The sequence below is a fragment of the Hyla sarda genome, chromosome 6 (genome assembly GCF_029499605.1).
Source record: "Hyla sarda isolate aHylSar1 chromosome 6, aHylSar1.hap1, whole genome shotgun sequence".
NCBI classification, from domain to species: Eukaryota; Metazoa; Chordata; class Amphibia; order Anura; family Hylidae; genus Hyla; species Hyla sarda.
The window spans coordinates 134,079,171-134,107,140 of NC_079194.1; the positions used below are offsets into that span (position 1 = coordinate 134,079,171).

The 27,970-nt window shown below is 42.7% G+C and overlaps 2 protein-coding genes across 5 annotated transcripts in view; one reads left to right on the top strand and one right to left on the bottom strand.

The window, feature by feature from the left end:
• The window catches only part of LOC130276132 (fibulin-2-like), a 162,804-nt gene extending 140,828 nt beyond the window's left edge, over positions 1 to 21,976 (bottom strand). For both annotated transcript variants that reach the window (XM_056525059.1, XM_056525058.1), the window contains exons 1-2: positions 21,671 to 21,976; positions 21,016 to 21,133 (exon numbers count right to left, since the gene is read on the bottom strand). The gene's annotated coding sequence lies outside the window, so the exon portion shown is untranslated. The remainder of the gene's footprint in view (positions 1 to 21,015; positions 21,134 to 21,670) is intronic.
• The window catches only part of LOC130276134 (troponin C, slow skeletal and cardiac muscles-like), an 88,067-nt gene extending 63,784 nt beyond the window's left edge, over positions 1 to 24,283 (top strand). For all 3 annotated transcript variants that reach the window (XM_056525063.1, XM_056525062.1, XM_056525064.1), the window contains 5 exons: positions 9,272 to 9,302; positions 12,312 to 12,458; positions 14,907 to 15,021; positions 23,679 to 23,815; positions 23,936 to 24,283. In XM_056525063.1, the coding sequence (XP_056381038.1) occupies positions 9,272 to 9,302; positions 12,312 to 12,458; positions 14,907 to 15,021; positions 23,679 to 23,815; positions 23,936 to 23,967 (462 nt within the window). In that variant the 3' untranslated portion in view covers positions 23,968 to 24,283. The remainder of the gene's footprint in view (positions 1 to 9,271; positions 9,303 to 12,311; positions 12,459 to 14,906; positions 15,022 to 23,678; positions 23,816 to 23,935) is intronic.
• Positions 24,284 to 27,970: the final 3,687 nt, after the last annotated feature.

Consider the following 27,970-nt stretch of genomic DNA (forward strand, 5'->3'; position numbering starts at 1 on the left):
ATACATTCTATCCATTCACTAGAGATCAGCAGTGACATCACTGAGAATACATCCTGGCCATTCACTAGAGATCAGCAGTGACATCACTGAGAATACAGCCTATCCATTCACTAGAGATCAGCAGTGACATCAGAATACAGCCTATCCATTCACTAGAGATCAGCAGTGTCATCACTGAGAATACAGCCTATCCATTCACTAGAGATCAGCAGTGACATCACTGAGAATACATCCTATCCATTCACTAGAGATCAGCAGTGACATCACTGAGAATACATCCTATCCATTCACTAGAGATCAGCAGTGACATCACTGAGAATACATTCTATCCATTCACTAGAGATCAGCAGTGACATCACTGAGAATACATCCTATCCATTCACTAGAGATCAGCAGTGACATCACTGAGAATACATTCTATCCATACACTAGAGATCAGCAGTGACATCACTGGGAATACATCCTATCCATTCACTAGAGATCAGCAGTGACATCACTGAGAATACATCCTGGCCATTCACTAGAGATCAGCAGTGACATCACTGAGAATACAGCCTATCCATTCACTAGAGATAAGCAGTGACATCACTGAGAATACATCCTATCCATTCACTAGAGATCAGCAGTGACATCACTGAGAATACAGCCTATCCATTCACTAGAGATCAGCAGTGACATCACTGAGAATACATCCTATCCATTCACTAGAGATCAGCAGTGACATCACTGAGAATACATTCTATCCATACACTAGAGATCAGCAGTGACATCACTGGGAATGCATCCTATCCATTCACTAGAGATCAGCAGTGACATCACTGAGAATACATCCTGGCCATTCACTAGAGATCAGCAGTGACATCACTGAGAATACAGCCTATCCATTCACTAGAGATAAGCAGTGACATCACTGAGAATACAGCCTATCCATTCACTAGAGATCAGCAGTAACATCAGAATACAGCCAATCCTTTTACTGGAGAGCAGTGGCATAATTGGGAATGGAGCCTATCCATTAAACAGAGAGCAGAGGTGATCCCTGAGAATACAGCCTATCCAGCAGCAGACATTGTTAAAGTTTTCCAATCAATTGATGCCAGAAAGTTAAACAGATTTGTAAAGGACTTTTTAATCTAAAATCTTAATCCTTCCAGTACTTAGCAGCTGCTTTATTCTCCAGAGGAAGTTGTGTATTTCTTTGTCGTCTGACCACTGTGCTCTCTGCCGCCACTTCCATTCGTTTTAGGAACTGTCCAAAGCAGAAAAGGGTCCGCTATGGGCATTTTCTCTGAACCGTTCCAGACACGGACAGAGGTGAGAGCACTGTGATCAAACTAGAAATAACTAGTAAACTTCTTCTGCAGTATAAAGCAGCTGATAAGTACTGGCAGGCTTAAAGAGTACCTGTCACGAAAATAAACTTTTAATATAGTGTTCCTTATGTAATTAATTATAAGACACTTTGCTATTTACTTGCTGTTAAAATTCTCAACCTTGATATGTTTTTAATGTGATTGATAAAACGGCCACTAGGTGGCTCTGTTCTGTTTCCTGCTGCAAGTTAAACAGTTAGTTTGGTCTCCTCCCGGGCTGGCCGGAAGTGTGTGCAGGGCATGGCGGGGCATGGCGAGACACAGCTCTTGCAGGCTTCAGTGACATCACGCCTGCTTGGGAATGCCCACTTTCTCCTGTCGGGAGCTCACAAAATGGGGGAGATTTATCAAAACCTGTCCAGAGGAAACATTGACCAGTTGCCCATAGCTACCAATCAGATCCCTTCTTTAATTTTTAGCAAAACTGGTTACTATGGGCAACTGAGCCATTTTTCCTCTGCCCAGGTTTTGATAAATCTCCCCCAATGTGAACAAGGGGAAAGTTATGATACACAGCTTTTTAAAGCTCAGAACATTTTTAAGGTCAGGAGAGGTGTTAGGAGTAGTTAGGGAATATATTCTTAGTTAGTTTAGAAAATATGGTTTGATGACAGGTACTGTGTATCACAGCAGCTGAAAATAACCTTTTTCTAAAACATATATACTTTAATGGTATGCTTTAAAATGAGAATAACTAAAGCAAAAATAAACTATAATTTGTGACCTATAGGTGAAAAAATATATCAAATAACGAGACACAGGTCCTATTGTTAGATAGACAGCACCCTGTGAGAGAGATAATGTACCACAGCTGTCAGTCACTGCGGATATGTTAGTGGTACAATTAAATACATTCTCATATATATTCAATGGTGCTACTCATAATCTAGGACCTCTCCCCACACCACGTGAGAAAGGTGATAAGATAAAATGTTACAATTTGGTATCCGTTCCGACGCGTTTCCCCCCAACTTGTGGGGTTTCTCAAGGAACTAATAGGATACAATCAACAGTCATAAAAATAACTTGTCTCTGGTGCTCTTAGATTGTCTCTGATGCAGTAGGTGCCTGAATAAAAAAATACATAAACAAACTATTTGCATCTCTCTCAGTCCAGCATAAAAACTGCTAAATACATACATGAAAGAAATGAAAAAAAGATATATATATATATACAAACTCTCCCCAGGAGGGGTACATACAATAACTTGATTGACACCACTCTCATGGCCGATAAATTATGGACAGTCTATTGTACTGCATCTCCAAAGAAGAAACACTAGATAAATAAGCAGCAGTACATGTCCGTCAGTTTTTAAACCACATTGCATTAACACAGTCAAGCAGGGGGGACATGATATAACATGGTACCCAGCTGTGATACATACCTATCTCATGCCCGCCTTGTACCAACAATGGATACCGAGCGCCACGATAAGCGCACTCCTTAATCACCGGCGGCATGTGTATGGCTCAGCATACTGCCATTAAATACACCGGACGGCATACATTTCCGGGGTAGCACCGATGCACTTCCAGTATGTACTCGTCTGCGTAATGCGCATGCGTGACTGCCCTGCTTCTGAAAGTGTTTTCTGTGATGTCACTCAGATCAAGCGCAGGCGCGCTCGGATTTCTCATCCCACAGCGCCCACATCAGTGTCTCCGTGTGCGCCTAGCTCCTACGTTGGAGACAAATAGATAATATAAAACAAGGGGGGAGAACAAGGCAATTTATTACATCTCCTAGTCTCCTGTAGCCTAAGCTAATCCTCCTTTATCATCCAATGAAGTGACACTGTAAATTATCCCTGTTCGATAAAGGGTGTGAATAAAAGGCTCTCATTTAAGCCATAAGGTCTCACTGTCTTCAGTCTGAAAATCCATTCAGCCTCCTTCCTCAATATCTTTCTATCCGTATCACCTCTCCTTATACTCGATCTGATGACCTCTATCACCTGAAATGTTAATACCTTAGGGTCTCCATTGTGTTGTTCCCACACATGTTTGGCTATAGAAGTGTCATGTCTGTGTCGTATGTCACCTAGATGTTCCCCCCACCCTCCTTCCTATCTCACAGCTCGTTTTCCCCACATAACCTAATGGGCATGTACATCTACATAAATATACCACTCCACTTGTTTTACAGTTTGAGGACAGGTACTCTTTAAGATTTTTAAACAGAAGTAATTTATGAATCAGTATAACTTTCTAGCACCAGTTTATTTATAAACAATTTTTTTCCTCTAGAACAGTGGTCTTCAACCTGCGGACCTCCAGATGTTGCAAAACTACAACTCCCAGCATGCCCGGACAGCCATTGGCTGTTGGGGAGTTGTAGTTTTGCAACATCTGGAGGTCTGCAGGTTGGAGACCACTGCTCTAGAGTACTCCTTTTAGCCCCTAATAAATGGGCTGACAGCTGCAAAATATCAAGACTTCTAATTATGTTTAATGAGCTTTCACATGGCTCAATCAGTTACAGGCTGGGAATGATCGCTGGATTGTTTGTGTGGGCCTTTAACCCCTACAGGACCCATGACGTAACGGTACGTCCAGACACCCTGGGTCTTAAGGACCAGGGACGTACATTTACGTCATGGGCAGTTTTAGTCCCCGCCGTGCGCCGGGCGGGGATCGGAGCGGGATGCCTGCTGAAATCATTCAGCAGGCATCCCGTGCAAATGCCCAGGGGGGTCATCAGACCCCCCCATGTCGGCGATCGCGGCAAATCGCAAGTGAATTCACACTTGCGATTTGCGCGATTCCGGGTCATTACGGGTCTATAGTGACCCGGTGACCCGGAATGTAAGGGGGATCGCGGGTGTCCTCGTCCTGCCCACCCACAATAGGCGGGGCAGGACGGGGAAACGACGGGGACCGGCGCGAAGATCCACTTACCGATCCGGGCGGGCGTCGGAGGCTGCAGGCGACAGAGATCGGCGGGCGGCGATGACGTGCGGCTGGATCCGACGGAAGCCGGTGAGTTTCCTAGCAACATCTGGAGGGTACAGTTTGAGACCATTATACAGTGGTCTCTAACTGTAGCCCTCCAGATGCTGCAAAACTACAACTCCCAGCATGCCCAGACAGCTGTTTAGGCATGCTGGAATATGTAGTTTTGCAACAGCTGGAGGGCTACAGTTTGAGACTACTATATAGTGGTCCCTAAACTGTAGCCCTCCAGATCTTGCAAAACTACAACTCCTAGCATGCTCAAACAACTGTTTGCTGTCAGGGCATGTTGGGAATTGTAGTTTTGCAACAGCTGGAGGACCACAGTTTGTAGATCACTTTGCAGTGTTCTCTAAAACTGTAGCCCTCCAGATGCAAAACTGCAAATCCCAGCATGTCCAAACAGCAATCAGCTGTCTCGGCATGCTGGGAGTTGTAGTTGCGTACCTCCAGCTATTGCATAACTACATCTCCCAGCATGCCCTTCGATGATCAGTACATGCTGGGAGTTGTAGTTATGCAACAGCTGGAGGCACACTGGTTAGAAAATACTGAGTTAGGTAACAGAACCTAACTGAAGGTTTTCCAACCAGTGTGCCTCCAGCTGTTGCAAAAGTACAACTCCCAGCATGCACGGTCTGTCAGTACATACTGGGAGTTGTAGTTTTGAAACAGCTGGAGGTTTGCCCCCCCATGTGAACGTACAGGGTACATTCACACGGGCAGGCTTACAGTAAGTTTCCTGCTTCAAGTTTGGGCTGCGGCAAATTTTTCGCCACAGCTCAAACTTGTAGCGAGAAACTCACAGTAACACGCCAGTGCGAATGTATCCTAAAAACACTACACCACACTACACTAACACTTAATAAAGAGTAAAACACTACATATACACCCCCTTACACTGTCCCCCCAATAAAAATGAAAAACGTATTGTATGGCAGTGTTTCCAAAATGGAGCCTCCAGCTGTTGTAAGAAAACAACTCCCAGCATTTCCGGACAGCCACTGACTGTCCAGGCATGCTGGCAATTTAGCAACAGCTGGAGGCACCCTGTTTGGGAATCACTGGCGTAGAATACCCCTATGTCCACCCCTGTGCAATCCCTAATTTAGTCCTCAAATGCGCATGGCGCTCTCTCACTTCAGAGCCCTGTCTTATTTCAAGTAAACGGTTTAGGGCCACATATGGGGTATCTCCGTACTCGGGAGAAATTGCACTACTAATTTTGGGGGGCTTTTTCTCCTTTTACCCCTTATGAAATGGAAAAGTTGGGGCTACACCAGCTTGTTAGTGTAAAAAGATAAAAAAAAATTTACACTAACATGCCGGTGTTGCCCTTTACTTTTTATTTTCACAAGCGTTAAAAGGAAAAAAAGACCCCCAAAATTTGTAACGCAATTTCTCCTGAGTACGGAAATACCACATATGTGGGCGTAAAATGCTCTGTGGGCGCACAACAAGGCTCAGGAGTGAGAGCGCACCATGTACATTTGAGGCCTAAATTGGGGATTTGCACAGGGGTGGCTGATTTTACAGCGGTTCTGACATAACCCCCCCCAAAAAAATACCCACATGTGACCCCATTTTGGAAACTACACCCCTCACGGAATGTAATAAGGGGTACAGTGAGCATTTACGCCCCACAGGTGTCTGACAGATTTTTGGAACAGTGGTCCGTGAAAATGAAAAATTTTATTTTTCATTTGCACAGCCCACTGTTCCAAAGATCTGTCAAACGCCAGTGGGGTGTAAATACTCACTGCACCCCTTATTAAATTCTGTGAGGGGTGTAGTTTCCAAAATAGGGTCACATGTGGGGGTTCCACTGTTCTGGCACCACGGGGGGCTTTGTAAACGCACATGGCCCCCGACTTCCATTCCAAACAATTTTTTTCCCAAAAGCTCAATGGCGCTCCTTCTCTTCTGAGCATTGTAGTGCGCCAGCAGAGCACTTGACGTCCACACATGGGGTATTTCCATACTCAGAAGAGATGGGGTTACAAATTTTGGGGGGTCTTTTCTGCTATTAACCCTTGCAAAAATGTGACATTTTGGGGGAAACACACATTTTAGTGAAATTTTTTTTTTTTTTTTACATATGCAAAAGTTGTGAAACCCCTGTGGGGTATTAAGGCTCGCTTTATTCCTTGTTACGTTCCTCAAGGGGTCTAGTTTCTAAAATGGTATGCCATGTGTTTTTTTTTTGCTGTTCTGGCACCATAGGGGCTTCCTAAATGCGACATGCCCCCCGAGCAAAATTTGCTCTCAAAAAGCCAAATATGACTCCTTCTCTTCTGAGCATTGTAGTTCACCCGTAGTGCACTTCAGGTACACTTATGGGGTATCTTCATACTCAGAAGAGATGGGGTTACAAATTTTGGGGGGTCTTTTCTGCTATTAACCCTTGCAAAAATGTGAAATTTGGGGGGAAACACACATTTTAGTGAAAAAAAATATTTTTTTCACATATGCAAAAGTCGTGAAACACCTGTGGGGTATTAAGGCTCACTTAATTCCTTGTTACGTTCCTCAAGGGGTATAGTTTCCAAAATGGTATGGCATGTGTTTTTTTTTTGCTGTTCTGGCACCATAGGGGCTTCCTAAATGCAACATGCCCCCCAAAAACCATTTCAGAAAAACGTACTCTCCAAAATCCCCTTGTCGCTCCTTCGCTTCTGAGCCCTCTACTGCGCCCGCCGAACAATTTACATAGACATATGAGGTATGTCCTTACTCGAGAGAAATTGGGCTACAAATACAAGTATACATTTTCTCCTTTTACCCCTTGTAAAAATTCAAAAATTGGGTCTACAAGAACATGCGAGTGTAAAAAATGAAGATTGTGAATTTTCTCCTTCACTTTGCTGCTGTTCCTGTGAAACACCTAAAGGGTTAATACACTTACTGAATGTCATTTTGAATACTGTGGGGGGTACAGTTTTTATAATGGGGTCATTTGTGGGGTATTTCTAATATGAAGACCCTTCAAATCCACTTCAAACCTGAACTGGTCCCTGAAAAATAGTGAGTTTGAAAATTTTGTGAAAAATTGGAAAATTGCTGCTGAACTTTGAAGCCCTCTGGTGTCTTCCAAAAGTAAAAACTCGTCAATTTTATGATGCTAACATAAAGTAGACATATTGTATATGTGAATCAAATTTTTTTTTATTTGGAATGTCCATTTTCCTTACAAGCAGAGAGCTTCAAATTTAGAAAAATGCTAATTTTTCATCAAATTTGGGGATTTTTCACCAAGAAAGGATGCAAGTTACAATAAAATTTTACCGCTATTTTAAAGTAGAATATGTCACGACAAAACAATCTCAGAATCAGAATGATAACTAAAATCATCCCAGAGTTATTAATGTTTAAAGCGACAGTGGTCAGATGTTCAAAAAACGCTCTGGTTAAAGGGGTTTTCCAGGCCAAAACTTTTTTTTATATATCAACTGGTTCCGGAAAGTTAAACAGATTTGTAAATTACTTCTATTAAAAAATCTTAATCCGTCCAATAGTTATTAGCTTCTGAAGTTGAGTTGCTGTTTTCTGTCTAACTGCTTTCTGATGACTCACGTCCTGGGAGCTGTCCAGCTCCTATGGGGATATTCTCCCATCAATTAATTAGTAATTTACAAATCTGTTTAACTTTTCGGAGCCAGTTGATATATAAAAAAAAGTTTTTGCCTGGAATACACCTTTAATATTACTGTCAGACATGAAAGCCCGTTTACATAGGACAATGTTCAGCCGATAAATAATTAATTCAATGTCTAGAAATTACGCAATTTGGCAAGAAAAAAAAAGTGTTTTCTCATTCTTCGGCTGATCACTAGTCCTTTTAAATGGTCCAATTATTGGGAACAAGCGTTGCTATGAAACGTATTCAGCCGATATGGGACTGTGTTAAAGGGCATTTAGTTGTAGAGTGTCTCTGGCAGTATTGGGAAAGGAAGTCCTTGTACCTGTGGGTCTTGCTTACATAAGGTAATGTGCCCTTGGGACTATATATGGTATATTTTGTGGTTCCCTTGTGATGCTATTATTGGATCTGGCTTTGTGTGCGGAGGAGATAATGACAAGAGTCGGCTGTCAGTGCTGGGAACAAAGCTCTTTATCTCGGCCAGTTTCATTCTGCATCACTGAGCCAGAAATAGTCCTTAGACCATGTACATTAGCTGACTGGACCTCATAGCATTAGTATGAGGGCAGCGCATCAGCGTGTCCAGCGATGGCTGTGTTGTTAAAGGGGTTATCCAGGATTAAAAACATTTTATATCAACTGGCTCCAGAAAGTTAAACAGATTTGTAAATTACTTCTATTAAAAAATCTTAATCCTTTCAGTACTTATGAGCTTCTGAAGTTAAGGTTGTTCTTTTCTGTCTAACTGCTCTCTGATGACACCTGTCTCGGGAACGCCCAGTTTAGAAGAGGTTTGCTATGGGGATTTGCTTCTAAACTGGGCGGTTCCCAAGACACGTGTCATCAGAGAGAACTTAGGCAGAAAAGAACAACCTTAACTTCAGAAGCTCATAAGTACTGAAAGGATTAAGATTTTTTAATAGAAGTAATTTACAAATCTGTTTAACTTTCTGGAGCCAGTTGATATCCAGGAAAAAACTTTTTTTTTTTTAATATATAACCCATTTAACTGCATCATGTGAAAAAAGAATTCTGATGTGTTTCAGTTCCTGCACATTTTGAAGATCTCTGCCTGCTGTCAGTGAAAAGCAACATTCATGTTTGTTCATAGTTTACAATCCTATACAGTTGTGCACCCAGCTTGTGGTTTCTTACAATGCATGCATGAAATAAAACTGCTAACAAAAAAAGTGTCAAAACTTAGTTATTGGGCAGTAAAATACATTTTACAATGAATAGTAGAATCATTTATTGTCTTTGACCATTTTAACATCGTCTTTCATCTTCAATTTGTCTTTTTCAGGTTGAACAACTTACAGAAGAACAAAAAAATGGTAAATGTCACAGAAATGTTTATATATATATTTATCTCTGGAGGATAAAATACATCCTGACCTATGACTCTTCATTCCCCATTGAAACTTCTCTACATTGCAGATACAGTGTAAGGCTAGGTTTAGGCTAGGTTTACATTGCCATTCACATAAAGGGTCCGATCGGCTCTTTTTTTTTTTACCGATTGGACCCTAAAACGGGTCGGATGCAAGCAGCTACTATCGGGCCCCAACAGCCCCTATGCAAGTGATCCGGTAATTTTACAGGAATTTAGTGGAGAACAAATAGTGCTTCCAAAGGCAATGTGAATGGGGCCTTATACAATGTATTAGTGCAAGAAGAAGTATCAGTCTAGGGTCCAGGATGTTTTATATACCAGAGAAGAATACAAACAAACCAAGCAAGTCAGCAAGCAGAGATCTTGCAAATGGTTGGGTATTAAAGGAGTTGTCCAGAGAGCAGAAAATGTATTATCTCATTGTTCTCCCCCGGCGTTCACTTTTGCCCTCTGCATGTCTTGGAAGTATACCTTGCAACATCATGCAGTTATTGACCATTGTACATGAGCATGGTTTCACACACACACACACACACACACACACACATACACACACACACACGATGACTGGCTCTTGGTGGCGCCCTTTTTCATCTGGGAAGGTAAACTTCATAGATGTGCAGAGGGCGTAAGTGGGTGCAGAGGGCGTAAGTGAGTGCCAGGGAAAACAGAAAATACTGTTTCTGCTTTTGGAGAATCCCTATAAAGTGTAACTGATATTTCAGATAGTTTTGCAGTTTCTGCTTACATGAGGAGTATCACTATTTCTAACCATTTTATACTTTTATATGGCATTTTTCACCCGTTTTACCCCTCTGCAGGCTCAATCTCTATCTTTCCCTGAGCTCAAAGATGACTATATAGGACCCTCAAAACTAACAGGGGGGCTTACTTCTTTACCTGTCTGTAGTAAAACTCTAGAAGGAGCAGCATTCTGTCTCACCCCAATAAGCTGCACTGGGGTGAGACAGAATGCCTTCAATGTTTCTAGCTCTCTCCTTGCACCCCTTATTGAATAGAATATATATTACAGAGTTTCTCATATTTGCTTAGAGTACATAGCTACAAAATAAGAGGCATCCGCTTCTTAAAAATGTGTTGCATCTGTGGCAACTTTTTTTGTAAAGTTAAAGGGGTACTTCGGGGGAAAACTTTTTTATTTAAATGAACTGGTGCCAGAAAGTTAAACGGATTTGTAAATTACCTCTATTAAAAAATCTTAATCCTTTCAGTACTTTTTAGCAGCTGTTTGCTACAGAGGAAAATCTTTAATTTTTTTTATTTCTTTTTTGTGTTGTCCACAGAGCTCTCTGCTGACACCTGATGCTCGTATCAGGAACTGTCCAGAGCAGTAGAAAATCCCCATAGCAAACCTATGCTGCTCTAGGCAGTTCCTGACGCGGACAGAGGTGTGAGCAGAGAGCACTGTGGACAAGACAAAAAATAAATAAATAAATAAAGAATTTCCTCTGTAGCATACAGCTGCTAAAAAGTACTAAAAGGATTAGGATTTTTAATAGAAGTAATTTACAAATCTGTTTAACTTTCTGGCACCAGTTTATTTAAAAAAAAAAAAAAAAAGTTTTCCACCGGAGTACCCCTTTAAAGGAGATCTGTAGTGCTCCTCACGAGGGGCAGCCCTGAACACGGAAGCTCTGCTCCCCAGCGTCCGGAAGTTTATTGTTCCGGACGCTGTGTGCGGGCTTCCGTGTTCAGGGCTGCCCCTCGTGACGTCACGCCCCTGCCCCTCGTGACGTCACGCCCCTGCCCCTCGTGACGTCACGCCCGCCCCCTTAGAGATATCGCGCCCCCTTCCCATAGACTTTCGCTGAGAGGGCGGGTGTGACGTCATGAAGGGGGCGGGCGTGACGTCACGAGGGGTGGCCCTGAACACGGAAGCCCGCACACAGCGTCCGGAACAATAAACTTCCGGACGCTGGGGAGCGGAGCTTCCGACACAGGGCAGCGGAGTACCCCTTTAAGTAAAACTGCCAGGCCATATGAGGCCCTGCACTTCCCGCTAAACCAAGCAGATTTTTACGGAGAGTGACAAGTGTAGCGCAAGCACAATACACATTCAAGAAATTTTGAGCAAATATGTCTTATGTAAAAACTTCCAACTCTTGTAAGCCTAAGTGGTAACGTATGTAGAAGTAAGTGCTGCCAGACACCTCTTTGGGAAAAGGACAGTTTGAACAGGAGTAAATCCAGTATACAGGAAAGAAGAGTGCAGTACAGCGAAATGTCCGCTTGGAAAGAGAATGTTTATTAGAACATATATTAAGGGCAGATTCACACGTACACAGAATTGATGCGCAGATTTGATGCCCAGGATTTTCTGCTGCAGAGTTCAATGTAAACTAAATGACTGAGCACAGCTTCTAATCTGCAGTTACAAATCCTGCTCATCAAATCTGTACGTCCTGTACATGTGAACGTACCCTAAAAGACAAGCAATACAGTGATTTTGCACACAGGTAAACTGATGCATTTCAATGGCGACACAGCTATGGAATGAGAATCTTTATTAGGACATATGTTAAAAGTCAGGCAATACAGTGATTTTGCACATCGGCAAACCGATGTGTTACAACCGCAAAGCGCGCTTTGCGGTTGAAACACGTTGGTTTGCCTGTGTGCAAAATCACTGTATTGCCTGACTTTTAACATATGTCCTAATAAAGATTCTCATTCCGCGCTGATACCTCACTGGACTGCACTCTTCTTTCCGGTATGATTACCTGCCATGGTCAGGGCTTCTAGAGGCGAGGGGGGATTGGGTGGAGTAGTACTGAGTTACATGTGCTTTCTATGAAGATTTGAATTCTGTAAAAAAAAAAAAAATCTATAAATGCCTAATAAAGAAATACTCCTTTTAATGTTTTAACATTCAGAGGATTAAGAGCTGAGGTATCAAATATTTTTTTTTCTGTTCCCCCACCCTTCCCAGAATTCAAAGCAGCTTTTGATATTTTCGTACAAGACGCAGAGGATGGGTGCATCAGTACAAAGGAACTGGGTAAAGTGATGAGAATGCTGGGGCAGAACCCCACCCCTGAGGAGCTGCAGGAGATGATAGATGAGGTGGATGAGGATGGTAAGTCGTGTCTTTACATCTACTTCTGTCCCATCTAGAGCTGTAGTCAAAATTCTGCAACATGTGTAGATAAAGTAAAATCTCCCTTAGCGGATACCTCCCAATAGCGGACAGTTTTTAATTCCCCGGCAAAGTCCCATAAGAATGAATATATTTGCACCCTCCAAATAGGGGACATTCTCAATAGTGGACGCAAACACTCCCAATAGGCGACAATAGGTCACAAAACACTCCCATTAGGGGACAAAACACTCCCATTAGGGGACAAAACACTCCCATTAGGGGACAAAACACTCCCATTAGGGGACAAAACACTCTCAATAGGGGACAAAACACTCTCAATAGGGGACAAAACACTCCCATTAGGGGACAACCAGACTTGTCCCCTGGGGAGGGGGGGTACAGCCAAAATAACCACCCCCCCCCCCCCCCCCCCGCTGCCCCCCCTGCAGAAGCCCCAGCACAGAAGCAGAAGAACAATGTTTAAACAGCGGTCTCCTGTTTCTGTACGTCTGCCAGCCACATCATTCGCCCCTCCTGCCCTGATCCCGCCGTGCCATTTTATTCCCCCTGTGCCAAATCATCCTCCCCCTCTTTATTACCCCCTGTGCCAAATCACTTCCTCTGGATCTCCCTGTGCTATTTTATTCCCCCTTCATTGCCCTCTGTGCAAATGTATCACCCCCTCTTTACCACCCTCTGTGCCATTTTATTCCCCCTTTATCCCTCTGTGGCACTTCATAAAGAGGGGGTGATGAATTTACACAGATGGTAATAAAGGGGGAATGAAACTTCTCAGGGGGATCAAGGGGAAATCATGTGGTACAGGGGGTTAGGGAGATAATTTGGCACAATGCACAAGGAAATAAGCTGGCACAGGGTATAAAGGGGGATGAAATGATACGGGGGGGGGGGAATAAGGGAAGGTTAAACGGCACTGGAGGATTGTACTGTAATATTGGTTTTTATCATGTTTTATAGGTAATTACACTCTGGAGTGAGTACAGTACAGTATTCTTTCATTTAGGAAGATTTTTGGACCCTTTTTCCCCCAATAAGGGATATCTCTCAATAGCGGACACTTTTTTATTCCCCATGAGTAATTCTACTGTACTACCATACTCTATAGGTAGCTAAGCTCAACAAAGCATGTCCTGTGCAGACACTAAACCAGCAGGTGGCAGCTATGATACCTGAGGCCTTGCAGTCTTAGCCTATGTTCACACAGCAGAATTTTTGCATGGAATTGAGAAGTCTGCAGCAGAAATTCTGCTGTGTGAATGGGACAGTGAAATCCCATTGAAGTGTATTGGCTATATATTTATGCAGAATTTTCATGCGGAATTCCATGCAGAAATTCTGTCGGAATTCCATGCAGAATATTCCACACGAACATTCCGCTGCAGTAGAGTCCCATTGATTTCAATGGGATTATGCTGCACCGTGCACAGTGGAAATCCGGATTCTGGCATCCGCAGAAAGAATAGACATATATATGTCTATAAGACAGCACATTTCCGAGCAATCCTAGAGCCCGCCGGATTACTCAAATGTGTCGGATTTCTGCCCGTGACATTCTGCACATTTTCCTACTGTGTGAACATATCCTAAGAATTACCAGATTATGTGATCCCAGCTACGCTACACCAGAGGGTGCACTGATTCCAGATAGTACAATTGTAACGGGAGCTTTATATGTGAATGGAGTATAATGATATAACTCATCAGTACAAGTAAAACAAGTATGCAAAAGCTCCCTATGTGGTGTAACAGTGATTCTGTTTAGGATTAAAGGGGTATTCCAGGCCAAAACTTTTTTTTATATATCAACTGGCTCCGGAAAGTTAAACAGATTTGTAAATTACTTCTATTAAAAAATCTTAATCCTTCGAATAGTTATTAGCTTCTGAAGTTGAGTTGTTGTTTTCTGTCTAACTGCTCTCTGATGACTCACGTCCCCGGAGCTGTGCAGTTCCTATGGGGATATTCTCCCATCATGCACAGCTCCCGGGACGTGACATCATCATTGAGCAGTTAGACAGAAAACTTCAGAAGCTAATAACTATTGGAAGGATTAAGATTTTTTTAATAGAAGTCATTTACAAATCTGTTTAACTTTCTGGAGCCAGTTGATATATATAAAAAAAGTTTAGCCTGGAATACCCCTTTAACTAACAAATAACGGAGTTGTTCAGGGGTAGTCCTTTAAATTTTGCTACAGTTCCTTCTGCTGTTCCTTTCATGGTTACTATGAATATAGAAGAGTGGCCGCCAACTAGTGTCTCTCCAGTTATAATAAAAATAAATAAAACTCTTATTGTACAGCATTCTAGAGGACGTTGTAGCTTTGCAAAATCTTGGGAGTCACATGTTGAGGATCACTGGTGTAGAGCCAAATTTGCTTGCCTATAGTACTCATTGCTTTCTGCTTGGGTTCCCCTCTTTTAGGCAGCGGCACCGTAGATTTCGATGAGTTTTTGGTCATGATGGTCCGGTGCATGAAAGACGACAGTAAAGGAAGATCAGAAGAGGAATTATCAGATATTTTCCGCATGTTTGACAAGTGAGTTAAGAGCGAGAGTAAATGAGTTTGATTTTATTAATTAGGGCCAATTCCCACTACAGAATTGTTTTTCCAGCACCTGCTATAGATGGAGTCTCCTCCCAGAATATCTCCAAGCGAAAATTCCATCTGTAGCAGGTACTGATAAAACAAGCTGACTCTAGGACTGCTCGGAGTTGTGTCATCTCAATAGACGCCAATGCATTTCATAGCGGATAAAGATGTTCATTCTTTTTTAGTGGAGTATGGGATCCGGAATCTCCACAGCGGAACATCCGCCGCAGAAATTCTGTGTTGTGAATAGTGCACAAGAATCCCAATGAAAACAATGGCAGGCTGTTGCACCTTAATTTATGAGCAGTGTGAACAGCCTCTTAAAGCAGATATGCCAGCTATTTTTTAGGGGGAAAAAATAAGGGCATTTAAAATTTTTATTTGTTCCTACTGCTTTCTAATGCTTGTTTCACACTACAAAATTACTCCCTTTTAAAGATCCGTACGAAGTTCCGTCTGAAAATCAGCTGAAATCGGCAGTTACAAAATCCTGTACGGCTGTTAGAAAATCCCATTATAGTCTATGGGATTTTTCTAATAGCTGTTTTAACCCGTTATAGCCCGTTATTAATAACGGACGTTATTTTGTGACGGAAGATAGTAACGGGAGAAATAGTGCATGCAGATACGGATCTTTAACGGAGTAATTTTGTAGTGTGCAAGGGGTTGGAACTCTTTTCATCTAAAGAGCTATATGAGGGCTTATTTTTTTCAACACCATTGGTACTTTTTAATGACATCCTTCCTTTTACTGTAAAATATACTAAAAAACAAAAAATAAATATTTGTGGGGTGAAATTAAAAATAAGCAACTTTTGAAGGGTTTCGTTTCTAAGCAGTGCACATTATGGTAAAAATGACATATTCTCTTTTTTCTAGGGGTCAATACAATTACAGCAATACCCATGTTTATATTTTTTTGTTTTATTGCCCTATTCTAACCCGTATTACAATTTTTATTTTTCATACACAAGGTTGTAAGAGGGCTCATTTTTTTTGCACTGTGATCTGTAGTTATTATAAGTATCATTTTTGTTCAGGTGAAACTTTTTGATCACTTTTTATTTTGGCATTTAGTATTTTTTGTTACGTTTTCGCCATTCACAGTGTGGTTTCATTAATGTTACTTTTAATGTTCGTTGATACCAAACATGTTTTTTTTTTTTTTTTTTTTACATATTTATATTTATAAAATGGAAAATGGGGGATTTTTGATTTTATTAGGCTTCTAAATTTTAATAAACATTTTATTTTTTACACTTTTTAAAAACTTTTTGACATGTTGTAGAAACATGAACAAGCTTTTTATTGGTCAGGGTCTTAGTATTCAGACCATGACTGATAGCTAACACTATCTGGGAGAAGAGCTTGCTCAGCAAGACAAACTTACAATGTTGTCTATGGGATTGTCTCAGTCAGCTGCACTCTTCTCCCTGCTCATTCTAACATTTGGTCATGGTCTAAAAATTCAGACCCAACCGATCAAAACATCTGACATGTCTCCAGGACATGTCAAATTTTTTTTAGGGTAGGATTAATGTTAAGTTAAATATTGCCCCGATTATATCAAAGATTCAAAGTAAGATCAATATATGGAATAGACTCCCACTAGCCTCTGCGGATCGTGTGATTTTATTAAAAAGTGTTGTGTTACCAATGTTACTTCATCCCCTCAGAGCAGCCCCAACCTGGATCCCAGAGAAATACTTTAAAGAAATAGAGAGATGTACAAATGGATTAATTTGGGGATGAAAACAGGTTAGGATTAAACAGCACATGATTAACCCACCAGTTAAACTAGGAGGGATGGGTATACCCAATTTTGAGTTGTACTACCTTGCATCACAATTAAATATGCTTCGCTCAGAGGACCGGATGATCAATGCCTTCCTGAACGTAACGGGACGGGAAAACGCCTCTATATGGGAAATATAAGGCTGGGTTCACACTGTGGAATTTCTGGACACAATTTCTGCCGGAGATCAAGCCGGCGGCACTAGGACCGCGTGGACTGCATAGCCGTCCCTATAGATGTCAATGCATTTCTGAGTAGATCTCCCAAAAGATTCACCCAGAAATGGATTGCCGTCTATGGGGATGGCAATGCAGTCCGTGTGGTCTTAGTGCCACCAGCTACATCTCTGGCAGAAATTCTGCCCAGAGATTCTGTAGTGTGAACCCAGCCTTAGAAGGGAAAAGAGATTTAGAAAGTAAAATTGGGAATACTCTTTTCTTTACAATGATTAAGATAAGGTTTGGAAAGCGGCGAGGAGAATAACCGGGATAGTGGGTAGTCTGGAATTCTCGAAAATTTGGGGCAATATGTATTTCCTAGAGGTATATAAATTGAAAGAATATGTGAATTGGGAGGCAAATGGAATTTCCAAAGTAGAACAAATAGTAAACAATAAATGCCTCCGCCCCTGGAATGAATTATCCACCAGATACAAATTAGAAGGCAGACATAGATTTTCCCATCAACTGGTTAAAGGGGTACTCCGGTGGAAAAACATTTTTTTTTTCTTTTTTAAATCAACTGGTGCCAGAAAGTTAAACATATTTGTAAATTACTTCTATTAAAAGATCTTAATCCTTCCTGTATTTATTAGCTGCTGAATACTACAGAGGAAATACTTGTCTTTTTGGAATGCTCTCTGATGACATCACGAACACACTGCTCTCTGCTGACGTTATAATAATAATAATAAGTCTTTATTTATTGTTGTCCTTAGTGGGATTTGAACCCAAAGCCCCAGCACTGCAAGGCAGCAGTGTTAACCACTAAGCCACTATGCTGCCCTTAGCATACATCTGCTATGTACGGTTGCTAAAATGGACAGAGATGTCAGCAGAGAGCACTGTGGTCGTGATGTCATCAGTGTTCCAAAAAGAAAGGAATTTCCTCTGTAGCATTCAGCAGCTAATAAGTACTGGAAGGATTAAGATTTTTAAAAGAAGTAATTTACAAATCTGTTTAACTTTCTGGCACCAGTTGAGTTAAAAAAGAAAAAAAAATGTTTTTCCACCGGAGTACCCCTTTAAAGGGGCCTATCAGGCGGAAAAAAATAATACTAGGTGGGCAATTGAAAACCACGCGTTGTTTCACATGTTGATGGATAACCGATGTCAAGATAAGGGAAGGATAAGTAAGATTTATAAATTAATAATAAATAAATAGATTTATTATGATTAATCATAGAGTATCAAATAATATGAAGATAATTAGCAGTAAATGGGAAAAAGAAATAGGGAGAATGGAGGAAAAGAACTGGTATGAAATCTTTAAGAATATTGATAACTCTACACTCAGTAACAATCATAAAATACAGTACACCCCTCTACGACTATTCAAAATGGGATTAAGATCAGAATCGAAGTGCCCTAGATGTCAAAGGGAAGATGCAGATATAGAACATATGTTATGGAAGTGTGTAAAGATTCAGGGGTTTTGGGGACAAGTTCTAGGGAAGTTGGAAAAAAATCTAGACATGAACCTAAAACATAGCTTCACTACGATATTGCTGGGGCTAGAAATTGAGGGGAAGACAACACTAACTCATAAATTATTATGATTGGCTAAGATAATTATCCTCAGGAATTGGTTTTCTCCACAGATACCTCACATAAATGAATGGTTGTCCACAATAGATAAAGTTAGAAAGTATGAGGAAATATACTATCTAGGTAAAAAGAAAAGGGTAGCAAACAAAAGAATGGCAAAGATGGATACAAAATACGAATAATATCATATGTAAGGGTACCAGGCTGACGGTGACGATGGGAGAGGGAGGGGATAGGGTTAGAAGGGGGGGTGGGTGGAAGTTAGAAGATAGAAGGGATGGGGGGTTGAAAGTAGTAGAGGGATAAGGGGGGGATGTATAAAAAACAAATACGATGTTTTTAAGGTAATTATGAAAGTAATTGTTTAATTGCTTGATGTTTGTATTTGGCAAGAAAAAAAAAAGGGTAGGATCACACGGAACGTACATGCAGCGTATTTTATGCTGCGGATACGCTGATGACCCCACCCAAAATTGTGCCTCCAGCTGTTCCCCCGTGTGCTGCTCGTAGAGGCAATGCGCCGCCCTGAGCAGCCACACAGGGACCTGCGAGTCATCGCACGCATGTGCAGTGTACTCAGACATTGAGGTCGCCCCGTCATGTCCGTGAGTACACTGCGAGTACGCACAGTGACTCGCAGGCACGTGTGGCTGCTCGGAGCAGTGCATTGCCACTGCGAGCAGCACACAGGGGGGAGCAGCTAAGGCACAATTTAGGGTTGTGTCATCGGCTGATCCGCATCGTAAAATACGCTTCAGATCCGTTCCGTGTGACCCTACCCTTAAATGGGCACTGTCATCAACTTTTTTTTTTATATGTTGTAGTACATATGTACTACAACATATCTCTAATATATTTTCATTATTTTTTTTTAAATTAAAATGTTTAAATTAACATTTGAAAACCGGCCACTAGGGGTCTCCCTCCTAGTGGCCAGCTGCAGGCTGGCTTGACGTCGCGCCTGAATTAGGACTGATGCCGGCCGGGCATCGGTCCTAATTAATTCAGCCTGCGCTCGCTCCCTGCCTGTCAATCAGACAGGCAGGGAGCGAGCGCATTGGCTCCCTTGCCTCAGATGCCGGCCACTCCTCCCGCTTCACGCCGCTGATACTGCCCCTGCACGCCGCTGATGCTGCTGGACTCTGCAGTTTGTACATATGGGGATCGAGGTTTCAACACGGGGGTTGCGGGGAGAGCGGGGCTTGGGGTTTCAACATGGGGGTTGCGGGGATCGGGGTGTCAACACGGGGGGCGGTGGCTTAGCTCTGGAGGGAACAGGGTAGCGCCACGCTGCGCCCATGGCCCTAACTTATTGTTTTCAACACAGGGTGCCTCCAGCTGTTTCCCCACTACAACTCCCAGCATGAACTGACAGCCAATAGATGGTGAAACAGCTGGAGGCACCCTGTATAGTGAACTAAGGGCGGAAGTGCCGGCCCCAGCAGGCATCAGTGACGTTTGCCTGCTGGGAAAGTCTGCCTGGTAGTGAGCACACTACCAGGCAGACAAAAATACCTTTTTTACTATAGTGGAAAAAAAATTTAAGCAGGGAGGGGGTTAGGGAGAGATGGGAAATAGGCAGGGACAGAAAAATATATAGGATGGTGGGAGCTACCCTTTAAAGTGACAGGTACACTTAAATTCTCTCCAGGGGACTTTTCTATACAATGCTGTTGCATAGCAATGATAGCAGTTAGATCTGTGCTTTACTTTTACAGTCTGCCTGAGGCAGACTGTACAAGAAGATCTCACTGTGGCCAGTATGGAGGTAATCAGAAGGTCTCTCACTTCCACAGCAAATGATCACCTCCCCACAATTGTGTTCTCTAAGTGCCTTGATTTCCATTGATCATCGCATCTAGAGGGTTAAACTGGCAGATGTCAGCTTTTAGATACAGCTGACACCTGTTGCATATTAAAACATGTAACAACATGTATGGTTGGTCACTAAGGAGTTAAAATGATATGCACATTAGGCTTTTGAGCCCACTTGGCTCCTCCTTGGCTGCTAGAGCCCAGTACAGTTCGGCACCAGTTAGATACCCCCCTATATGCACTGGTTACTTCCTCTACCCCCTGGTTGACAGGGCTGTACTGTAATCCCTGCATCTCTCATATCTCTTGCTGAAGATTTATACCTAAAACCTGCCTACAGGTCTAATTAAAATAATCTTATAATGTCATAAAACTTTGAGATATGTTTTCATTATCTACCTCTATCTAGTTACATTATTTTATAATTTATGGAGACTGTAGAGGAGGAGCCGGAGCCATCAGTCATGTGCGGTGCGCACTGTGTGGAAGAGACTCATTGTCCAGCAGAGTCTAATACCTTCAGTCTAGGGCATGGGTACTCAAATGCTTTCAAGGTTCACTTACCCTGGTCTGTTGTCAGGTGAAGGTCCAAGCTGTGCACCAGTAAAGATAAAGTGGTTACATCCAGGGACTCACAGTTGACGTCTTCTTGGAGTTGTTTCTTCTTTGCCATGACTTTTTTCTGCAGGATGAACCAGGAAAACCTGTGAGGCTCCTTTTTTCCCAACATGCATCCCACCTCTATACATTTTCCCCCATTTATAGTCCCCCCAAAAGGTAATAATGGCCCTCTCATGGTACTCCGCACAGTAAATGTGGGTAGGTAAGTAGTTCTCCTATTAAGTATGTCTCCGACAGCAGTTTGATAGTTCCCCCTATTAGGTACTGTCCTTTGGTAGGTAGCTCCCCAATTATGCAGGTAGTTCCACTATTAGGTATGTGTCACCCCCCCCCCCCCCCCCCCATAGGCATGTAGCCCCCCAGACAGGTATTTCCCACCGAGAAATCAATAAGCACCCCCAGTAGTAATGAACAATAACATCCCCTATCCATAGGATAAGTATCTGATCAGGAAGGGGGGGGGGGGGGTGGCGCATGTGCGACCATTAAGGCCCACTAAAATCTCCTGAACGGAATCCTGGACAACACTAAAGATCTTCAATGCATTATTTCTCCCACTCAGCTGGTTTCTGTCAATTTCAAGGAAGAAAATACTCACCTGAGGACACAAGTGTGTTGGCCATCCAGGGGTTCATAAGACTCTTGTCCTGACTTCTCCTCTGGACCACCCCCAGACCGATGGGCAGGTAGACTGTGTAAAACAGATCCTAAAGAACTATCTACAACAATTTGTTTTCTCACAGCATGATGATTGGGTACATCTCCTACCGTGGTATTTGTACAACAATAATCATTTTCTACAACAATCTCCTCCTTTCTACAGTGAATATGGTATTTATACATGTTTCACTGCCCATCCATAATCCTCAGAGATCCCTGCTGCTAATTTCTGCTGTGGTCCTGAAGAGAGATCATAGGAACCAGCGTTCTGCTCTGGGCTTCCTCCTATGTTTATCCCCCATGGCTGCAGTTTGTGATTTATCTTCTAGAGCCCACGTTAGCACCAGCTGCTACTTAAAGGGCCAGTGTGTGATACTTTAATGTGTCTTCCACCTATCCCTGCCTGGAAAGACTGCTCTGCCAGGTCATCTCTGCCTCAGCAATATTGTGGTTCTGCCATAGCGAAGGTATATTGTTCCTGATCTGCTACCCTGTTTCTGACTTATGCCTATTTACCTGACTTATGTGTACCTCATTGACACTCCTGAATATGTATGTTCAGCTCTGCTGCACCAACACCTTGTGGCTGCTTTACCCTCGTGTTAAATCTTCACCTGCTGATAAGCACCATTTACTAGAGCTGTTTTCTGCTCTGGACTGTGTTTCCTGCTACTACCAACATGCTGCCGACCTACTTCACCAACCTCCCCTTTGCCTGTGTCTCCATCGTCTGGCACCTGGGCTGTCTGGGCCAGCAGTTAGCTTTACCCGTACCTCTCTTGATGCAGCAACCTGGTATTCTAGCAGCAACATCCCCTGATAATTGTTGCCAACACCTTGCTTCAAGTAGTATTTCCAGGTGCTAGCTTCAACACAGAGAAAAAAAACTTAAATCTATATTTTATATTGGTCAAGAGGTCAACAATTGTCAACACCTTAATCATTGTTTCATTCAATCCAATTTTTACAGGTGCAGAAAGCATGGTTGGGTGAGTTCCGTGACCTCACCCCCAACCGACACCTTTGGGATGATCTAGAATGGAGTTTGCGAACCAGACCCTCTCATCCAATAACTGTGACTGACCTCAGAAATAGTCATCTGGATGAGTGGGCTAAAATTACCACAGACACACTACAAAATCTTTCAGAAAGTCTTCCCAGAAGAGTGAAGGCAGTTATATAATGCTAAGAGGGACCAACTCCATATTAATTTCTATGGATTTAGATTGGGGTGTCCTAAAAGCTCCTGTGAGTGGTATGTGTAGGTGTCCCAATACTTTGGCCTATATAGAGTATGACACCCTTCCACTCTCAATTCATGAAATGCTGCTTCTGTTATTATTATAATTATTTAGAGAAGCCCAGGCCAGAACTTTGCACTGTTAGACTTTTATTTGAAGAATTCCCTTTACTTTTGGGTGACTTTTAAGGATAAGAAACACTCTTCAATAAATAACTTGTATCTGGAATTTCCAATCTTTACACCCCCTTTCTAAAGTTTTCTGTAAACTAGTGGGTGGGAACTAGCTGCTATGATGTCTGCCAAACACTTCACATACACACACGAGGAGATCCCCCTCTTCTTTATCTCCTTGTTCAGCTTCAGACAGAGCAAAAGCATGGAAGACATTGTAGAGCAGTTCTTAGCAGTATAAGCTGTGATCCTGGCATGGAGTAAGATATAAGGGTCCCTACAAACTTCTGAACATCTTGCTGAACCTCTCTGCTTCTGTCTCTGTCCAGCCACTCCTCCTCCTCTCCAAAGGCAGCTGTTACCTAATCCTTCAGTAAGATAATCCTTCTCTTGACACATATGAGCAGTTTTCCAGAGTAAATGATGAGTTTAGGAATGGATTCAGTATTAATTTGTGCTGTATTTAACTGTAAATTTATGATGATAATGGGAGAGAGAAAATGTTTATATAACCAGATATTCATCTCTGTAGAAATGCTGACGGATACATTGATCTTGAAGAGCTGAAAACCATGTTGCAGGCGACTGGCGAGACCATAACAGAGGACGACATAGAGGAACTAATGAGAGACGGGGATAAAAATAATGATGGCAGAATTGACTACGATGGTAAGTCCTTTACATAAATCACTTAGATTGTCTTAGAATTCTGATCAATAACAAGATATAATAAAACTAGGTTTAGACATGATGAATTACCATTTTTTCATTTCATTCTCTTTTTTATAGAATTTTTAGAATTCATGAAAGGCGTTGAATAAAGGAGTCGAATAAATCACAACCATGAGCCCAAGAAATCTCCCAACAATGACAGATTTATTATTACGACTGCTTATTCTGTTTTATCTGAACCAGATATTATTAAATGTTTTATGTAATATATACAACTTCAATAAATGACTAAATGACTAATAAAATATGCTTTTGTCTATGAAATAAGCTGACATGTGAGTTATAATGCATATACATCATTTACCAATTATAGTGAGATGTCTCCAACTGTCTCTTTAAGAAGACCACCCCTTATCCAGACCAGATTTCATGTGAAAGATTTTCAGTATTACTATCTATTTTGTGTACTTGCCAAATAGTATGCTTGTATACTTGTCTTCTTTTGACAGGACCATCCACCTGGAAAGCCAACTTTCAAACATTCCGGGGAAGGCGGCTGTAATTATGGGTGGAATGTCTGTAGTGTGAACAGGGCCTTACATGTAAATACTTTTGCATGAGAAATGTTAAGAGGAAGCAAAAGCCAGTCAAAGGAACTGACAGGCGGAAGTCACATAAATATTGTGGTTTCAGTCTCTTCAAATATAATTTATGGGATCTGTTCAAAAAAGGAGAAGCTCTTGACCAATATAAAATATACATTAAAGTTTTTTTGTCCAATCATTTATACCTAAAACGTCATCAAGGTTTAATGAGCTCATTTATTTGTTTTCCTATCTCTCAATGGCTTTGATGAGAGTGAGCAGCACCACAGGGTTTGCCGGGTCCCCACAATCTGGCCTATCTATAAGGCTGCATTCACACTACGTTTCATTCATACAGGGACTCGGACCCCATCTCATTCTATTGAATGATCTGACCGGAGTTAGACAGTGACTACGGTCGGCTCATTTTTTTCCCCGTATCCGGTTTTCAGTCCGGCCAGAAAACTGGATACAAGGCAAAATTTTGCCTGTAACTATCTAACTCCGGTCAGCTCATTCAAATGAATGAGATGGGGGCTGGGTCTGGCTGGGATACAAGAACGCCCGGTTTTCACAGTCCCCGGATTGACAAATTGTAGTGTGAATTTAGCCTATGATATGCTATAAATGCTAAAGGTGGGAGAACATTTTAAAGGCACAATTATTGCCCTATTAGGGCACATGAAGTAATGAAGAAGGGTAGGAGCACAGCTATAGTACAGGAGTGGCCTTTGTACCTGACCTTTGTACCCGGGAACAAAAAGCCCTTTGCCACATAAGATGCTAGTGTTATAAATGGCACATAGTAGATCAGGGCCCGTTACAGATTTTTCTTTATCGATGGCCTATCCTGAAAGGCCATCAACATCCGATCTGTGGTGGTGCAACTCCTGGTGTCCCTCCCAATCAGCTAATTGAAGAGGCTGCATGTTTTGGATATCAACAATCTTTTAAGGGAATCTGCCAGGTCCACTAAAGCCTAGAAACCCTTCCCAGCACCTTGTAACTTACGGGTACAGTGTTGGAACGTGGCATAATATTCCTCTGATGACGCACTCTCACAAAAACAAACCTAAAACATACCTTTATTCACCCCCACCGCTAGGCAAGTAGGCATGGGGGTGTAGCTGCAGCTCATGTCATGCTGCCCGTCCCCTCCTCCCAGACCCTCACTTTTGGGTGGCTGGAGGAGTTTGTTTTTAAGATCAACTAGAGGGAGACTATGAGAACAGCATGTGAATGTTGTGCCCAAAGGCTACAAGGAACTGAGGAAGTTTTTTTTTTTTATATCAGAAACATGTCGGTTTTTTGATGCTTTTTGTGTCTTCAGATGAATTACTGTTTTAATGCATATCTAATAAAGTAGGATACTAAGTACATGCCCATAGTGCTTGACATAGGTTGGAATGTTCACATGCTTTTCCTGAGGAACTGCTTCAGCACCAGCTAGTCGGTGCCCATAGATGCGGTGAGCGGACTGTCCATACTGTTTGCTTTGAACAGGTAAATGCTTACAGTGCATTTATATCCAGTGACTACAGGTGATTATACTTGTTTCCTTTACATTTTCTTATCCATCTGGCAGTCAGATCTTGTCTGCATTGTTTTCTTGGGCTCCTCGCTTCCCCTGCATCCTCCTGAACTATTCTCCACCATCTACACAACATTAACCTCTTCAGGACATAGGGTGTATGGATACGCCCTGAATCCCGAGTCCTTAAGGACCGAGGGCGTATCCATACGCCCGTGGGAATTCTGGCCCCCACCGCTAGCCAGTTGGGGAACGGAGCCGGATGCCTGCTGAAATCGTTCAGCAGGCATCCCGGCATATCGCCCAGGGGGGTCATTATGCCCCCCCCATGTCGGCGATCGCCGCAGATCGCTGGACAATTCAGTCCAGCGATCTGCGGCGATTCCGGGTCAATCGGGTCTCCAGTGACCCGGTGACCCGGAATTACTGGCTATTCGGGGCCGTCTCTGACGGCCCCGAACAGCCAGAACCTGTTCGGGGCCCCAGGAGCAGCTGCGGCGGCGGGACTGACCTGCAGCGTCTGGATCGTTGGAGGTGAGTGACAGCCTCCTGCTGTTGCTTAGCAACAGCTCCCAGCATGCAAAAAGGGCATGCTGGGAGCTGTAGTTATGCAACAGCAGGAGGCAGACCACCACAACTCCCAGCATTCCCTTATGGGCATGCTGGGACTTATGGTTTTGCAACAGCTGGAGGCACATTCTTTCTATGGAAAAGTGTACCTTCAGCTGTTATCTAACTACAACTCCCAGCTTGCTCAAACAGCTAAAGTGCATGCTGGGAGTTGTAGTGGTGCATCTGCTGGTTGCATAACTACAACTCCCAGCATGCCCGTTGGCTGTCGGTGACTGCTGAGAGTTGTAGTTTTGCAACAGCTGAAGGCACACTGGTTGTGAAACTCAGAGTTTTTTTTTACCTAACTCAGTGTTTCACGACCGGTGTGCCTTCAGCTGTTGCAAACTACAACTCTCAGCAGTTACCGTACACCATGCACCGTACATGCTGGGAGTTGTAGTTTTGCAACAGCTGGAGGCACACTGGTTGTGAAACACTGAGTTAGGTCACAAACTCAGTGATACATAACCAGTGTGCCTACAGTTGTTGCAAAACTGCAACTCTCAGCAGTCACCGACAGCCAACGGGCATGCTGGGAGTTGTAGTTATGCAACAGCTGGATGTCTTCCCCCCCCCAATGTGAACGTACAGGGTACACTCACATGGGCGGAGGTTTACAGTAAGTATCTGGCTGCAAATTTGAGCTGCCGCAAACTTTCTGCTGCAGCTCAAATTGCCAGCGAGAAACTACTGTGAACCCCCGCCCGTGCGACTGTACCCTAAAAACACTACACTACACTAACACAAAAAATAAAATAAAAAGTAAAAAACACTACATATACACATACCCCTACACAGCCCCCCTCCCCAATAAAAATGAAAAACGTCTGGTACGCCACTGTTTCCAGAACGGAGCCTCCAGCTGTTGCAAAACAACTCCCAGTATTGTCGGACAGCCGTTGACTGTCCAGGCATGCTGGGAGTTTTGCAACAGCTGGAGGCACCCTGTTTGGGAATCACTGGCGTAGAATACCCCTATGTCCACCCCTATGCAATCCCTAATTTAGGCCTCAAATGCGCATGGCGCTCTCACTTTGGAGCCCTGTCGTATTTCAAGGCAACAGTTTAGGGTCACATATGGGGTATCGCCGTACTCGGGAGAAATTGGGCTTCAAATTGTGGGGGGTATTTTCTGCTTTTACCCTTTTTAAAAATGTAAAATTTTTGGGAAAACAAGCATTTTAGGTAAAAAAAATATTTTTTTTTACATATGCAAAAGTCGTGAAACACCTGTGGGGTATAAAGGTTCACTTAACCCCTTGTTACGTTCCCCGAGGGGTCTAGTTTCCAAAATGGTATGCCATGTGGGTTTTTTTTTGCTATCCTGGCACCATAGGGGCTTCCTAAATGCGGCATGCCCCCAGAGAAAAATTTGCGTTCAAAAAGCCAAATGTGACTCCTTCTCTTCTGAGACCTGTAGTGCGC